Here is a 16,596-nt window from a genome sequence, read left to right on the forward strand (position 1 = left end):
ATGAAAACAGAGATCATCAGAGCTGTCTTTCAAACACCTGACTTAGCAAAAATCTAAATATTTCCTCATCTGGTTTCATAACAGAAATTGATGTGTTGAGGCACTGCAGTTGGAGTGAATTAAGGAAAAAAACGAAAATATAGGAGCTTATCAAGGCTATGAATGTTACTATTCAGCAGTGATATAGATACACATGATGATCTAAATGCAGTTCAAAGGAACAGATGATCAGGATTAAATAAAAAAAAAATCTTATCAAATACTACAGTCTTGTTACAATACATTTGCAGTGTTTAAGACTAAAAGAAATAAAATAAATCCTTCCTGGTTATATAAATTAAAATAAACATATAGATAGATAGATAGATAGATAGATAGATAGATAGATAGATAGATAGATAGATAGATAGATAGATAGATAGATAAATTTCTGAAGTTGCATTTTTGACCCTCTCTTCGTGTAGCCAGTAGGTGGCGCTAATGAACGCAGGTTCTAGCTGACAGCTGCAGTTAAAGTAACGTTTAGTAGAAGGAGAAGCTCCTCACGCAGGTGTTTACGTTTTCCAACTTCCGGTAGTTGACCGGAGCGAAGTGACGCTACTAATTTAACGTTCAATCCAAAATTTGATAAGATATTGTTTCGCATTCGCAAGTGTTCTCATTTTAACTTAAAATGTTAGTGATGCCATAAAGATAAATATTAACAAGATCGTTTTGGTGGCCATTGTAGTTTCAATATCGCGAGTTTTCCCTCATCATTCTTCGCTGGCAAAGCGCAAGCTAGCTAGCGGTGTATTAGCAGCGGGTTTCTGGAACAGTGAACATAATTTAATAAACAACGCCTGATCCGCAGTTAGTCCAGTCGTAATTTAGATATCAAGTCATGGCAACTAGGCGTCTGACCGATGCCTTCTTGTTAATGCGGAACAATGCGATCCAAAACCGGCAGATATTGGCTGAGCAAGTGAGTACATACGACCCCCGTCTGAGTACACGTAGCAATGCTGCGGTGAGTGGTCTGCATCGTTTTGACATTTTACTGTGTGTGTTTGCATTTAGCCAGTCTGAGCTGTGTTAGCTAGATTTAACTGTGTTCTAGTCCTTTTAATCGTGGACATTAATTTTTGCGTAGTTTTTGTGCTCACTTCTAATTAACATTAAGTTAACCGATCAATGAGGTAAAGACAAGGTTGTACAGGTATATGTTTCTGGTCCAACTCACTCCACAGTGTGTAGGTAATGGCAATAATGAAAGTAAAGTTAACTGGATAATTAGTCTGCGTCATTCCACTTGAAAACGAAATATAAAAGCCCGATTAATGTGCTGTGTAAGATAATGAAGCATGTTTTATGTGTGCATTGTGCTCCTCACAGAAAGAAAGAACCTGGTCTTTATCAGTTATTTAATTTTACTGTCTTTTTTTGAAGTAGGACAGTGCACATTAGTAAACATATCAGCAGAAGCATGAATGTAAATATGCCGGAATTAGCAATTGCTAAATTCCATGCGAAGTCCTAAGGCAGATAGCATGTGCACAGTTTAACAAGACATTTCAAGGGCCAGACCACAGGACGTCACAGGACGCACACCACAGACAGCACACTGCAAATGGACACATTACATTCATCATGACATGGGTGTCATTAAACATGCCCCTCCCTCCCCAAAATACTGAGACAAATCCCATTTTTAACACACACACGCTCACACATTGATAAGATCAGATGAGTCACCCTTTATGTGTTTGACAAGTGGGTGAGTGCATGAGTGGCATACTTGGATAGAATAGTACAGGCCTGAATTCTGGACACCTACTGCGAGGGGGGCCTTTGGCTTTGTTTGCTTTGGGGGTCAGTTTCGATGTGTTCAGTTTTAGAGGGAAGCATCACCAAATACTCTCAAAGTTGCTCTCAGGAAACAGCTTCATCCTATCACGACTGGATTGGAGGGGCCTCCTTCAGAATGTCTAGATAAGACAGCGTTGTCCTCCAACATTTTTTCATATATATATATATATATATATATATATATATATATATGATGAAAACTAAGGTGAAGTGAGGATAATTAACAAAAAAATATATAATTTATACATGGGTTACTTTATCTTTACCAAAGTTGTTTAAGACGCAAAAAATCTCATCTTTGTTTTGAATTTCCCAGTTCCCACGGGAGAGGTCCCCCCTCATTTCCATCATCTTCATCACAAATTTGTAAAAGATGTACTCAGAAAGTCTTGTCAGTAGGGATGGCATAATGGATCATTTTTTCCTCCTAATTTCAAGTCAATGAGACAGCACTGGGATATTGTTTGGGGCTAAAGGTGTTGTGTGTGTGGCTGGCTGGTTTTATTATAAGTTCAGTTAATTAGCAGTATGAGGATATTTTGAACTGTTAAATGTGGCTCGGTCACATCTGGCCGATGCCAAGCAGTTAGGTCAGATTAGAGCTGATGTGACTGGCGCATTCATGACACAAGTCCTTTATGTACAAGTATTACAGACATTTAAAAAGTACAGTTCACCTTATATAAATCCTGTCATAATCTGCTTGCATAACAGTGTCCGATTAAAAGTATGACATTTTTTGAAAGCCTGAGCGTGAACATATTCCATCTCCTACCCAGAGGTTAGTGCGTTGGAGTTCACATAATGTGTCCTCCAGTCGAGGAGGCCAACTTGAGGATGCACAGCGCCGCAATAAAATGTCGAGTGTGTTTTTCACCACTCACACTCATCTGTGAACAAATAACCCGTAACCTGCATGTTTCACCTGCTTATACACCCAGAGACACATTTGAAAATAAGAGGATCCATCTGTTGAATGATTCTGCACTGCAACAAAATATGTTAGCAGTAATGAACACAGTGAAATTTAGCTGTTGACAACGAGGATTATTTTTCATGTTCTGATTATTCTTCACAACCCCTGAGGGGTTTAAAATGCAGATCTTTCAGAATTAGACAAATCAGCGCAATCACTTTAACCAAATGGAGGCTTAAGGCTTCTTTCTGACTTCTAATAACTTCTGTTTTAGCTGTTTGACACACTCTTGACCTTTCAGACATTTTTACTAACAATACTGAATGAGCTGCGTCCCAGCAGTAGTCATGTCTACACGCAGGCTGTACTAGCTGGGGAGGGAACACAGTGTGTTGGTCAACAGATATAGAGCATGATACAATGACGTGCACAGATCCCACGAGATCAAAGCGATACCCTTCAGGGCAAATGCAGGGGACTCACATTTAGTACTCTGATTTTCCTCCCTTAGGAGAGATAACAGTGTATGTGAGTGGTTCATCATCACATACAGGGAGTGCAGTTTGAGCATGATAGATGATTCATGACTAAACGTGTGTACCGCCAGGGACTGAAATATGCATACGCTTTCTTACCGTCAAATTCTTAGAGCAGAGCGCCTACAAATAGTTATAAAAGGAGCTCATTTCCATTTGAATCACCTTTGAAAGTCAGTCAGTGGTTGGACAGGTTGGGAGGAGGAGAGCTGTTTTTTTTTGGCGGCTTTCAGCAACAAAATGAATGCATGTACATCAGCAACGAGATAGTGAAGCAATCAGTTCAGTTAATTCTAACCTCCAGACGCTGAACGAAGTATTTGAAAAGAAATAAAAATAGAATTCAAGCATGCTAGATCAAGGAGCCACCTGGAGCACAAACATGGTGAAGGATTGATGGTAGAGGGATACACATTCCCCCTGCATGCCTCGCAACACCACTTTCGGGCATATGAGTGTTTCTATATGCACACAGAGTTTAGACATCTACCAGGCCACTCAAACGCTCTAAAGCTCTGCTACTCTGAGTCAGTCTATGTTCATGTTTCTGGCTGTCCTGAGGTCAGTCCCAGGTCACCACTACATACACTGGGTCATACACAGAAATACAAGGAGAGACAGTGTCCGTGAACTAGTTGATGTTTATGATCCTCCTGTTCTGTCCCTCGTCGGTGTGTGTTGCTTATCCTTCTGGCTTCTTCCATGTATGTTGTAAAATTGCAGTAATTTGAATGGGGTTTTTTTTAGTCATCAGACATTTAGAGCAGGTTGCCTGTCATCTGAAGCAAGATAAACATGGTGGTGATAATCACCCAGAATAAGTCAGATCTCTAGTAATGATCAAAAATGAGTAGTTGAGAGATTTACAGCAGTTTTTTGACAATTTTGTACACAGTAAAAGCGTTAAACCTCATAGTGATAGTTTAGTGAGTTGTTTCAGTAATGTCTTGTTTGGTGGTCGCTGGTTTTTCTGAGGTTCACTTCTTCTTCTACTTTCTTCCCTTTTCTTCTTCTCTGGTGGATGGAACCTGTCTGTTTTCTGCCAATCACATTAGGAGCTTGACGAGGTACTGTTGCTTTGCATCTCAGGCACTTCCAATAGCATGGCAAATCTTTTAAGCATGTAATGTTATTTAAATTTTGGTAATTGAGTTTTGGTTTGTTTGTTTTTTTGTTTTGTTTTTTTTAAGCTGGCTGATGATCGGATGGCGTTGGTGTCAGGAATTAGTCTGGATCCTGAAGCGGCCATCGGCGTCACTAAAAAACTGCCCCCCAAATGGATAGAAGGTGTCGACGAGGTAAAGCTCACACTTGGACCTGGACCAGTAATTTTCTGGACTCCTCTGTGAGCATTGTGAGCTAAAGCTCACAAATCCATCAGTTTGAATTCTTATGACATCTCTTGAATGAGTCACGGCGTTTGTGTGCATTTCACCTTTTAGATCCAGTATGAAATCACACGGGTTCGGCAGAAGATGAAGGAACTGGCTTCCCTTCACGACAAGCACATGAATCGTCCCACGCTGGACGACAGCAGCGAGGAAGAGCACGCCATAGAAATCACCACGCAGGAGATCACACAGGTATCATCACTCAGACGGTGCTGGAGGGAAGCCTGGAGATTTTTAGCATATTTTCAGTTGGCAGTCATTTGTATTTAAGCCTAAAGTAGCATTTTACTAGCATAAGATAAAGTGCTGCTTGAGTGTGGCAAATATCACAATTATTTGGTGTATATTAAGATCAGCATTAATTTGATGCATTTAATGACCTTTTAACTGCAGACTTTCTCAAATTTGACGTATAATTCAGCAAAATAAACAAAAATACGTATCAAAAATAACAGGAATGTATCATTTCATCCGCATTGGCATCGCTTTATGATCCAGACACTGCTGTGGGCTTTATCAAAGAGGGGGAGAGCTCGCCACTGTAAAGGAAAAAGGGATTCAGATTCCGATTCAGAAAACTTTATAAGTAAATTTCCCAGCCGTAGCATGATACAGCCTTGATTCTCTATCCCAAGACCGAAGGAGGGGCCCGGGGCCAAATTCAGTCCACTACAATGTTTGATTTGGCCTGCCAGATGTAAAGAAAAACAATAAATGGTAAAAACCCTAAGAATAAAAATCATAAAATGTTCCGTGCTGCTCTTTCCTGATAGCCCGAGGTCGACACATCTGACAGTAGTTGACAGTTTGAAGTCAACTGTTAAACTGTGTTTCTTCAACTCTGTGTTGGATCCAGATGTTTCACCGCTGCCAGCGAGCTGTAACAGGTTTGCAGTCTCGCTGCGGCCACTGCACCGAGCAGGAGGAGCGACTCCTGAGAAACGTGGTCTCATCTCTGGCGCAAAGTCTGCAGGACCTCTCCATCAACTTCAGGCACACACAGTCCAGCTACTTAAAACGTGAGAACTGCAGTGAAGCCGCTGTGTGTGATATTAGCAAAATGTTTGTTTAGTGCTGAACCCCAAAAATGGGACTATATAGAGGACTATTTCAATTGTATTATCCAAAATCCGTCATGAAAAGTCTCCGATGATTCCCTTCCATCTAAGCAACATCATGTTGTTGAATCTTTCAGGGATGAAGAATCGTGAGGAGAGATCCAAGCACTTCTTCGACTCAGGGCCCCTAATGGAGGAAGATGAAGATTTAGCTGTATACGACAAGGTGAGAGGCTTCTTCAAACATGTAAATTCACTCATTGGAATCCTGTTTGTACAGGTGGTGTAAAACTACAGACGCAGAAAACACACACTGCCACAGGCAGGAAATTGCATACATGGCTATGTACACACAGGCAAGTTAAATGTAGAAGTGTTTAGAAGTGGCTAACCAGTGTTTTATATGCTCCGTCATATCGGAATCACCAGCCATTGAAGTATTCTGACGTCTTGTTGCTGATATGAGTTCAAACTAACCCCAGTTTCGCTCAGCCTAATTATAAAATGATTATTTTAAGAAATCAGTCCCACCCATGACTCTTTCATGTTTCTCTTTCAGGGGTTCACAGATGACCAGCTGATGCTGGTGGAGCAGAACACAGTCATGGTGGAAGAACGAGAGAGAGAGATCCGTCAAATAGTGCAATCCATCTCAGATCTGAACGAGATTTTCCGGGACCTGGCCGGAATGGTGGTGGAGCAGGTATTGGAAGCAGTCGTGTCAGTCTTGACACACACGGTCCACTCACTGCTAGCACAACAGTCCCTGTACAGGCTTGGGCTTGTTACGGAGCTGCCCTGATGGATTCCTAGCATCCTGTATGTTGACATATTTTGTGGTTGTATGACCTGATTTCAAATGATTCAAGGGACCGTGAAAGTAAAACACTCAAGTCTGTGCTGACGTTAGCAACACTGCAAGAGCACACCAGCATCCTTGTACAGAATAAATGATAGACAGTTAAAAAAAATCGTTTTTCTTCCCTAAAAAAATTCCCAATCGAAACTTTTCTTCTAGGGCACCGTTCTGGACAGAATCGACTTCAACGTGGAGCAAGCTTGTGTTAAAACAGAAGATGGGCTCAAACAGTTACAAAAGGTGAAATGTCCTGATGTGTTTTACCTCACAATGATGTCATGTTTATCAGACAATCCATCACTGTTGATCCTCGCAACTCTGTTTTGCCTTTAAAGCAGCTGCCAGGACTTCTTAACTGATCAAGTCGCCGTGCTAATTGAATCCCGATGCCTCTTCATGACCTACACACACTAAAGCAATCGAGACCGTCTCCCAGCAGACAGGACATTTCAGTGCACTGCCTATAGGGGCACTATCACAAAACATTTTATTGAACCCTGGTGCAATTTGTTTTGGCGCCTGTGAAAGCTGTAATCGTACGCCAGTGCAGACCAAAGCAACTGTTCTGAGACCGCCATTTATTATTATTTATTCTGCATCGTCCCAAATGTATCATGTGACCTCCCTGCTAGATTAGATATGTTGCATCTTTGTTTCACTCCCTTCCTAAACACATGCACGCGCCCTCACCAGCACGAGGCGGGCAGATCAGCATCTCCACCTGGTGATGCAGTGGTGCTCCTGACCAGAGGGGTCGCCAAAGTCCACACAAACTGAAAGTTCCTCGTAGCTGCTTTAAATCAGTCAACTGATGTCAATCTAAATACAAATATCTGACATTGTTTCGCTTTTCTTCACAGGCAGAACAGTATCAGAAGAAGAACAGAAAGATGCTGGTCATTCTGATCCTCTTTATCATAGTCATTGTTCTCATTATTATTCTTTTTGGAACAAAGTTTTAATCATGCATTCCGATTGCTTGTTGTTGGTTTTTTTTCTCCGTGTGGGTGTTTTTTGTGCATCTGTGTGGACCGGAACTCCTCAAAAACAAATCTGACTGCCTTTCATACACACCAAGAAATGTGAAGAAATTCCACATCTTTGCAGGAGCACTTTGGGCTACGTGGAGATGATTTATGATCGATTTGAGGATGCAACTCTTGACACCAGTTCTGTCAGAGTCGACCATGCCAACATATCGGTGTCTTATCAGAAGAAAAGTGTGTGTGTGTGCGTATGCGTGCGTGCGTGTGTTTGTGTGTGTGTCGGGGGGCTGTATTAAAAACTAATGAGCAATATTAAATTGCTAAAGCAGAGTTTTCTCTGCAAAGTGCAAATTGAATTGTATGAAAAATAATTTCTGTCCGATATCATTGCAATTTTGTTTTTTTTTTTGGGCCTGGAAAGATGTTATGAATGTTTATGATCGAAACATAGCTGATTTCATTCTCATCCCATCACAACAATCCTGTCCTGGCAGTATTTTACCTTGACAGATATTTGTATTAAAGCAGTACCAGATATGATTAGAATGGTCTATCAATACCAAAAAATATTCTTCAAAGTTAAAGGACCACCTGGTTTGTGTTTTGTTTTTCCTGGTTTATTCACACAACTGTTTGCTGAGGAAAGTGGACTCAAATTCATCCTGTAATTTTAAAATCACCGTTTGTTTCACTCCTGTTGCACTTAATCAACAAGAAGTGCTTGTTTTAAAACACTTGATTGTATTTATTTTCTGGTCCTTCCATAAAGTGCTACCTTTTATAAACTGCAGTTTGCACATATGTGAGGCCTGCGTGAGGGAGAGTGGGGAGGGGAGGGGGAGGGGTTTTATGGATGTAATACTACTGTCATCTGTACGATGAAAAGAATTATTTATTTTTTATTAACAACACTTAATCGAGCAGAATTACTGTATATTAGGTTGAGTCTTATTTGTAGTCATCGTCCGCCAGCTCAATGAGGAAATGTAGTCCAACACAACCATCCACATGAAGACAGCATCATGAGTTTTAATTTGGTCTCTTCTCCAACCCCCCCAGTTTCGATAAAGTCCATTTTAGTTGACACGTTGAAGTTTTCTCTAAAGACTGATAAGCTGAGGTGATGAAGAGCTTTGACATATCTGTTCAACACATTTTATACACCTGTGAAATCATCTTTGTCATTGATGTGAAGCTGTGTGTGAAATAATGGTTATGTCCTATTGTGGTACTCTGATGTGAGGAGGAGACGACATGTTTTTGTTTTTGTTTTGTTTTTTTAAATTAAACCTGGAACATGATTTTGCTTTTTTTGTGTGTTTTCTACTGCAGCATTGTTGATGTCATCAGTCCTCCACATGCAGGTACGACACCTATAGACGGGCATCGAAACTTAAAACAATAAAGTGTCATTAGTTCCATTGAGGGAATTGATAGATCAATATACTTTTATTGCCCCCATAGAGAAATTTGTTCTGGATTTTGTCCTTTCTGCAGAAAATGCATTTTTAATGTAGTTTTAGGATAGCTGTGTCACATGACACTAAAAAAGACGAACCAGTTTATCTACAAGTTTACTCATATCTCATTGTTATATATTTGAATTTGTTGTCCGATAACTGTCATGTCATGTGACCCAATGACTCCAACTCCGTTCAACATATCACCAAACGAGACAAACCTGTTTGTATCACATTTAAACTGAAAGTGTCTTGCTGATCATATCATCACCACGCAGAGGGACTAGTGACCAGAACAATAGCTGCACACTCAGATCTGATTGATAAACAAGACAAGGCCTTACCAAGTCAGTCTCATGCAAACCCCCATCCCTCTCTCTTCATCCGTATATCCACTATGTACTCATCGCTTTAGGGAGGTGGTTGACAGAGAAAGGAAGGTATCGTGGGGAAAAGTAGATCAGTCATTCTCAGATTTAAATGTCAGTTCTTCTAGAAGGAGGCAGTGGAGACCATCAAAAATTTGGGCTGGACCACTGTTGGTTAAGAGACTGTAACATGAAAGCATATATTGGTCTTCCTGTTCTCAACGAGCAGTGGATCCTGCTCTTGACCCTCTCCCGTCCCAAAGCACTCACAGGCGGCCCTGTCCTTGTGTAGCAGACTGTCCCTCTCAGCTGCAGCAAGAGCAGTGGATGTCCACCCCTCTGCATCCAGAGGAAGTGACAAATATATTGACTTTTTCAGGTCTTGTGAGCACGTTACTCCGTTCCCCAGTTCATGTCCTTAATGAGCAGCAGGTCCACCCCCCCCCCCCCAAGAGAAAAATCCTTTATCTACCAACCACATGAAGTCCATTATATGTCAATTCAGTGTTATGCAAATTAACTGATGATGTCATCTAGCGATGTCTGGCTACTATTGGGACAGCCAATAGCTGCTTTTTGGGAATTGGAATCGATTGTTCCCACGGCGTGAATACATTTTAGCCAAAGGTTTGTCAAAATCATTGCACTGAATGTTCATAGCACAATTAGCATCCAGTGAACAGCTGTTATCAGAATAAATACTTGTGTTTTTTATTGGCATAACTTTCAGCTTGCATGAAAAAAGAGAGTCACAGTCAATTTAAATCCAGCAGACAGTTTTTTTATTTCAAATAAATCAGACAATTGCACAAATGAAAATGAAAGGAAAATGGTTTAAAAAAAATAACATTCTCCATGCTGAAGCTTTTTAAAGTTCATTGGAAAGTTTTCGGGTGGTGGTGAGGAGGACGCCCTGATCCTCCCTGTCATGGCTGCCATGATTTTTTCTTTTGGTGCTGTGGTTCTTCGGATGAAGGGCGGCATGTTTGCTGTATTTGACTCCACCAAATATCTTCTTTAGGATTCCACAATATGGCCTCTTCAGGACTCCATCTTCCCCGGCATTGGTGACACAAGGGTTTCTTCTGGTGCAGCATCACTTCATGTAGAGGACCCCATCTTCCTTCGACCGAATGGTGCGACAATGTACCTGGCAGAGGAAGCTGTGACCCTTCGTCACATCAGTGCCGTAATCCTTCACATAACGAGCAGCACGAGCCTTTGTGTAATGTTTGGCTCTGTGCTTCCTGCACAGAGCATCAGGATCCATCCTTCAAAACATGTGGCAAATTCTCCTGTGGTAGAAGAATTCAGGGGCAGGGGTCGGCCTCCAGATCTTATCCTGCCTGGCACCGCAGTTCACGTAACGCTTTGCAAAATAATTCTAGTGCAGAGAGGTAATGGTGCTTGGGGCAGGGGATGGCTCCCACATCATGTCCATCACCTCATCCCTTGCACCTTAGTACCCACAAAACTTCCTACCAAGCTTGGTGAAGTAGTTCTCTTCAACAGCAACACTGGTGCTTGGGGCAGGGGTCAGCCTCCAGATCCTCCTCTCCCTGGCACTGCAGTTCATGGTGCGACGATGTACCTGGCAGAGGAAGCTGTGACCCTTCGTCACATCAGTGCCGCAATCCTTCACATAAGGAACAGCCTGAGCTTTTGTGTAATGTTTGGCTCTGTGCTTCCTGCACAGAGCATCAGGATCTGTCCTTGAAAACATGTGGCAAATTCTCCTGTGGTAGGAGAATTCAGGGGCAGGGGTCGGCCTCCGCATCTTATCCTGCCTGGTGCCGCAGTTCACTCCACACCTGGCAAAATAATTCTTTTGCCTTGCAGCATTGGTGCTCGGGGCAGGAGTTGGTCTCCAGATAAAGTCCTCCATGGCACCGTAGTTGCTGCTATGCAAAATCCACACTTTAGTCATGTGATGAGATGGCTGCTCTGCTCGTGATGTTAATGGACAAAATGCGAATTGAAAGAATAACACAAATGTGTTTTTGAACAAAACACCTGTCTTGAGTAGACTTCAATCCAACATTTGAAGGTCACAGGGAAACTCATTTGCCTCTCGTGCTGCCAGTTCAACCCACTTTGGCAGATGACCCACTCAGTCACCCAGTTTCAACTTAGTTTTGAATACACCATTGTGGATGCATAGGAATGTGGATAAAATGTCATTTGTCAGAAGTGGGATTGGAAACCACGCCTCCAGGAAAGACTGCGACCTGAACGCAGCACCTTAGAGCGCTCGGCCATCCTGACAGAAAGTGGAAAATGCAAACTGCAATATGGAATGAATGAAATAATTCAGTGGCAAAGTAAAACGGCTTCCACAGGAGCTCCTGGGTCCTGAGTTGTTGCATTTATTTTTAACGTTAAATACACAGTCTGTGTACATGGCAGTGAGAAATGAATGTCATTTTTCGAAAGGACAAGAAATGGACCATAACACCACAATATTACTTTGTCAGTCTGTTTCTGGTGACACATTCAACAGCAAGGTCCCACCGAGATTTGAACTCGGATCGCTGGATTCAGAGTCCAGAGTGCTCACCATTACACCATGGAACCAACCACAAGGGTGTGCTTCCTCAAAATACCACTTGACATCGCCTGCAATACCAACTGTTGCTATTTGGAGGTTCATCTTGCTGGTGTTCCAGACTGCATTGCCAAAATAAACATGAACCACGAGGAAATCATGAAACTCCAGGTTTATTCAGGACTGTCGAAATACATCGTGTGACCTGAGAGCACAGACTGAGCGCACCGTCCTTAATTTGTCAGTTAATTACCGCTTCAACAAACATGCCACATAATTATGTTGGCAGAATTTCTCCCACTGTAAAACCCGCCAGACTGATTTCTTAGACATGAAAAATTCTCCAAAACCCAAACACACAGTTGGGGTCAATACAAGGTTAACCAGGAAGAATCCTGTTCCTGAACCATGTATGGAACAAAATCCACAGTGAAACTATGCAGTTCCTGTGTGCAAAATACGTATGGGAGCATGGGTCTACACTTGACTGTGATGATAAATGAGATCCAAGGACCAAAGAGGAAAGAAGGATCCTGTTGGAGATCTCCTACCTTCTTCCTACACTTCAGTAACTATTTTGATGTCAGGAATATTATGGACTTTACTCAAATGACATAGTAGGAATTTTCTTTTTGACATGATGGAACTCAGAGGTTCATGAACGTCACTTTTTTGGGGGTGCCTTGCACCATGGTTAGCTCGCTACAGACAAACACAACTGTAGCCCTTATGACGAAAGTGAGTAATGTGAGTTATGGCAGTAACTTAAACTAATGGCCAAATAACAGAAGATCCAGTTTTGCTTTGTTTCCACTGTTGGTATTTTTCCCAGTTTTTACTAGTTTTCAGAGTTTAATCCACCTGCTTGCATTTACCGTCCTGATACAAGGGTCGTGTCCTAAGCGTGCTTGCTCTCTCTCTTCCAGAGACTGAGGTGGAAGTGAATCAGGGCCATCAGGGTCATAGGGCATGTCTGCTCTCATCATTAATTTACTGTTTTTAACTAAAAATTAATATTTTTAATAAAAACTATTTTATATGCAGATTTTTTAACTCAACATCACAGTTTGTAGGATATGAATTGTTATTTATATATTATCTATCACAGATTATTAACCTGGGTTACACAACTCCCCTTCTAAAGCCTGTAAGAGACCTGCTGTAGGCTCCACCAAGATTTGAACTCGTATCACCCGATTCAAAGTCCAGAATGCTAATCACTGCACCATGGAAGCGAAATGAATTGATTCATTGGCAAAGTAGAATGGCCTCCATAGGCGCTACTGGCTCCTATGTTGTTGCATTTATTTTTAACGTTAAATGCACAGTCTGTGTACATGGAAGTGAGAAATGAATTTCATTTTTCTAAAGGACAAGAAATGAACCATAACTACATAGTGTTTCTTTTTCAGAGTGTTACGTGTGACACATTCAACAGGAAGGTCCCACCGAGACTTGAACTCAGATCGCTGGATTCAGAGTCCAGAGTGCTAACCATTACACCATGGAACCTGCCCAAAACACTGAATGAGTGAGACAATCAATGGCACTCATCATGTACGAGGGACTCCAGTGGTCGTCTGGATATAATTTTCACAAACTCATATGTTTTCAAATTTTTGGACAGTGACACAGTGCTCTTATTTGAAGGGCCATGGGATGTGAAATATGCCAAACCACTGAGATCAGAGCATTCACTTTGATCTTAGCGTATAGCTGGTGTATGGCTACTGCGATTATGAAGTTAACAGACAAAATGTGAAATGAAAGAACAACAACAATGTGTTTTTGAACAAAATACCTGTCTTCAGTAGACTTTTTTTTTCAGACAGCCTGCAGGAGACCTGCTGTAGGCTCCACCAAGTTTTGAAGTCAGTTCACCGGATTCAAAGTCCAGAGTGCTAACAGTTAGCTTTCGTTAGCTCATGTGAAGTGTCTGTTTGAAGCTACGTGTGTCTGACGAGACAGCCTCCCCATTGGTTAACATTGAAAGGTGAAAAGTAGGTCCTGGACTTTGAGGGCTTACAAAATGCAAACTGTTTGAGTTATTACAAAGTTTTTAATAGCTTTTGTTCATCACATTGTCATGAGTCATGTAATAAATGTTGAGGTCAATACCATGAACGCCCTAGGAGGAGACAGAGTTTTTTTGGGGCCCAAAATAGAAACAAAATTGTCCTTTCGTGTCCATATTGTGGACATCCTGTTGGATTTAGGTCATAAGTGTCTCCATATCATTTGTAGGTATTGATGAGATGAATGTGTAAGTTTTGGTTCCATATTCGACGCCATTCCTAGGGTGGGCCCTGGTGGTGGTGGGCTGTAGAATGTGTTTTTAGAGCTGTAGGTGGCGCTGTGGAGCAAAGTTTGGCACTTGGGGAGTTAATTTTGAAGCGAGCACTGTCGCTTCACAGCAAGAGGGTTCCGTATTCGAGTCCTGGTTTGGACACGGTATCTTTCTGTGTGGAGTTTGCTTGTTCTCCCTGTGCCTCTGTGGGTTCTCTGTTGTCAAATATATGTCTTTGTCACAATATTTAGCAAGCCTTCAGACCCCTCTAGTGACTCTTCTGCGAAAAATCAAGTAGCTACATGTCTAGTAACGTTTTTTTTTTTGGTGTTATGGGAGACAGTAACATGAAAGCACATATTGTTCTTCCTGTTCTCAACGAGCAGTGGATCCTGTTCTTGGCCCTCTCCCGTCCCAAAGCACTCACAAGCGGCCCTGTCCTTGTGTAGCAGACTGTCCCTCTCAGCTGCAGCAAGAGCAGTGGATGTCCACCCCTCTGCATCCAGAGGAAGTGACAAATATATTGACTTTTTCAGGTCTTGTGAGCACGTTACTCCGTTCCCCAGTTCATGTCCTTAATGAGCAGCAGGTCCACCCCCCCCCCCCCCCCAAGAGAAAAATCCTTTATCTACCACATGAAGTCCATTATATGTCAATTCAGTGTTATGCAAATTAACTGATGATGTCATCTAGCGATGTCTGGCTACTACTGAGACAGCCAATAGCTGCTTTTTGGGAATTGGAATCGATTGTTCCCACGGCGTGAATACATTTTAGCCAAAGGTTTGTCAAAATCATTGCACTGAATGTTCATAGCACAATTAGCATCCAGTGAACAGCTGTTATCAGAATAAATACTTGTGTTTTTTATTGGCATAACTTTCAGCTTGCATGAAAAAAGAGAGTCACAGTCAATTTAAATCCAGCAGACAGTTTTTTTATTTCAAATAAATCAGACAATTGCACAAATGAAAGTGAAAGGAAAATGGTTTAGAAAAAAATAACATTCTCCATGCTGAAGCTTTTTAAAGTTCATTGGAAAGTTTTCGGGTGGTGGTGAGGAGGACGCCCTGATCCTCCCTGTCATGGCTGCCATGATTTTTTCTTTTGGTGCTGTGGTTCTTCTGATGAAGGGCGGCATGTTTGCTGTATTTGACTCCACCAAATATCTTCTTTAGGATTCCACAATATGGCCTCTTCAGGACTCCATCTTCCCCGGCATTGGTGACACAAGGGTTTCTTCTGGTGCAGCATCACTTCATGTAGAGGACCCCATCTTCCTTCGACCGAATGGTGCGACGATGTACCCGGCAGAGAACGCTGTGACCCTTCGTCACATCAGTGCCGTAATCCTTCACATAAGGAGCAGCACGAGCCTTTGTGTAATGTTTGGCTCTGTGCTTCCTGCACAGAGCATCAGAATCTGTCCCTGAAAACGTGGCAAATTCTCCTGTGGTAGGAGAATTCAGGGGCAGGAGTCGACCTCCAGATCTTATCCTGCCTGGCACCGCAGTTCACGCCACACCTTGCAAAATAATTATTGTGCAGTGAAGTAATTGTGCTTGGGGCAGGGGATGGCTCCCACATCCTGTCCATCACCCTATCTCTGGCACCATAGTACCCAAGGTACTTCCTACCAAGCTTGGTGAAGTAGTTCTCTTCAACAGCAACACTGGTGCTTGGGGCAGGGGTCAGCCTCCAGATCCTCCTCTCCCTGGCACGGCAGTTCATGGTGCGACGATGTACCTGGCAGAGGAAGCTGTGACCCTTCGTCACATCAGTGCCGCAATCCTTCACATAAGGAACAGCCTGAGCTTTTGTGTAATGTTTGGCTCTGTGCTTCCTGCACAGAGCATCAGGATCTGTCCTTGAAAACGTGGCAAATTCTCCTGTGGTAGGAGAATTCAGGGGCAGGAGTCGGCCTCCAGATCCTCCTCTCCCTGGCACTGCAGTTCATGGTGCGACGATGTACCTGGCAGAGGAAGCTGTGACCCTACGTCACATCAGTGCCGCAATTCTTCATGTAAGGAGCAACCCGAGCCTTTGTGTAATGTTTGGCTCTGTGCTTCCTGCACAGAGCATCAGGATCTGTCCTTGAAAACATGTGGCAAATTCTCCTGTGGTCCGAGAATTCAGGGGCAGGGGTCGGCCTCCGCATCTTATCCTGCCTGGCGCCACAGTTCACTCCACACCTGGCAAAATAATTCTTTTGCCTTGCAGCATTGGTGCTTGGGGCAGGAGTTGGTCTCCAGATAAAGTCCTCCATGGCACCGTAGTTGCTGCTATGCAAAATTCACACTTTAGTCATGTGATGAGATGGCTGCTCTGCTCGTGATGTTAAT

At 42.4% G+C, this 16,596-nt stretch overlaps 1 protein-coding gene and 2 non-coding genes across 5 annotated transcripts; 1 reads left to right on the forward strand and 2 right to left on the reverse strand.

Annotated features, from left to right (window-relative positions):
- The first annotated feature begins 536 nt into the window (after window positions 1–536).
- Window positions 537–8,895, forward strand: stx16 (syntaxin 16). 3 transcript variants are annotated; one of them, XM_086198991.1, is made up of 9 exons: window positions 537–1,009; window positions 4,356–4,367; window positions 4,491–4,598; window positions 4,743–4,883; window positions 5,548–5,710; window positions 5,887–5,975; window positions 6,309–6,452; window positions 6,768–6,848; window positions 7,469–8,895. In XM_086198991.1, the coding sequence occupies exons 1-9, from the start codon at window positions 884–886 to the stop codon at window positions 7,568–7,570; spliced, it is 966 nt and encodes a 321-aa protein (XP_086055117.1). In that variant the 5' UTR covers window positions 537–883; the 3' UTR covers window positions 7,571–8,895. The 3 variants fall into 3 exon arrangements, with proteins under 3 accessions (XP_086055117.1, XP_086055118.1, XP_086055119.1); XM_086198992.1 differs by lacking the exon at window positions 4,356–4,367; XM_086198993.1 differs by lacking the exon at window positions 4,356–4,367 and having other exon boundaries at window positions 537–964.
- Window positions 8,896–11,924: 3,029 nt separating this feature from the next.
- trnaq-cug (transfer RNA glutamine (anticodon CUG)) lies at window positions 11,925–11,996 on the reverse strand. Its single transcript has one exon. It is a non-coding gene; the product is annotated as a tRNA-Gln (tRNA).
- A 1,411-nt stretch (window positions 11,997–13,407) lies between these two features.
- On the reverse strand, window positions 13,408–13,479 carry trnaq-cug (transfer RNA glutamine (anticodon CUG)). The gene has a single exon. It is a non-coding gene; the product is annotated as a tRNA-Gln (tRNA).
- Window positions 13,480–16,596: the final 3,117 nt, after the last annotated feature.

Source organism: Aulostomus chinensis, chromosome 3 (genome assembly GCF_037954235.1).
Source record: "Aulostomus chinensis isolate RoL2024-O1b breed Wild chromosome 3, RoL_Achi_v1.0, whole genome shotgun sequence".
NCBI lineage: Eukaryota > Metazoa > Chordata > Actinopteri > Syngnathiformes > Aulostomidae > Aulostomus > Aulostomus chinensis.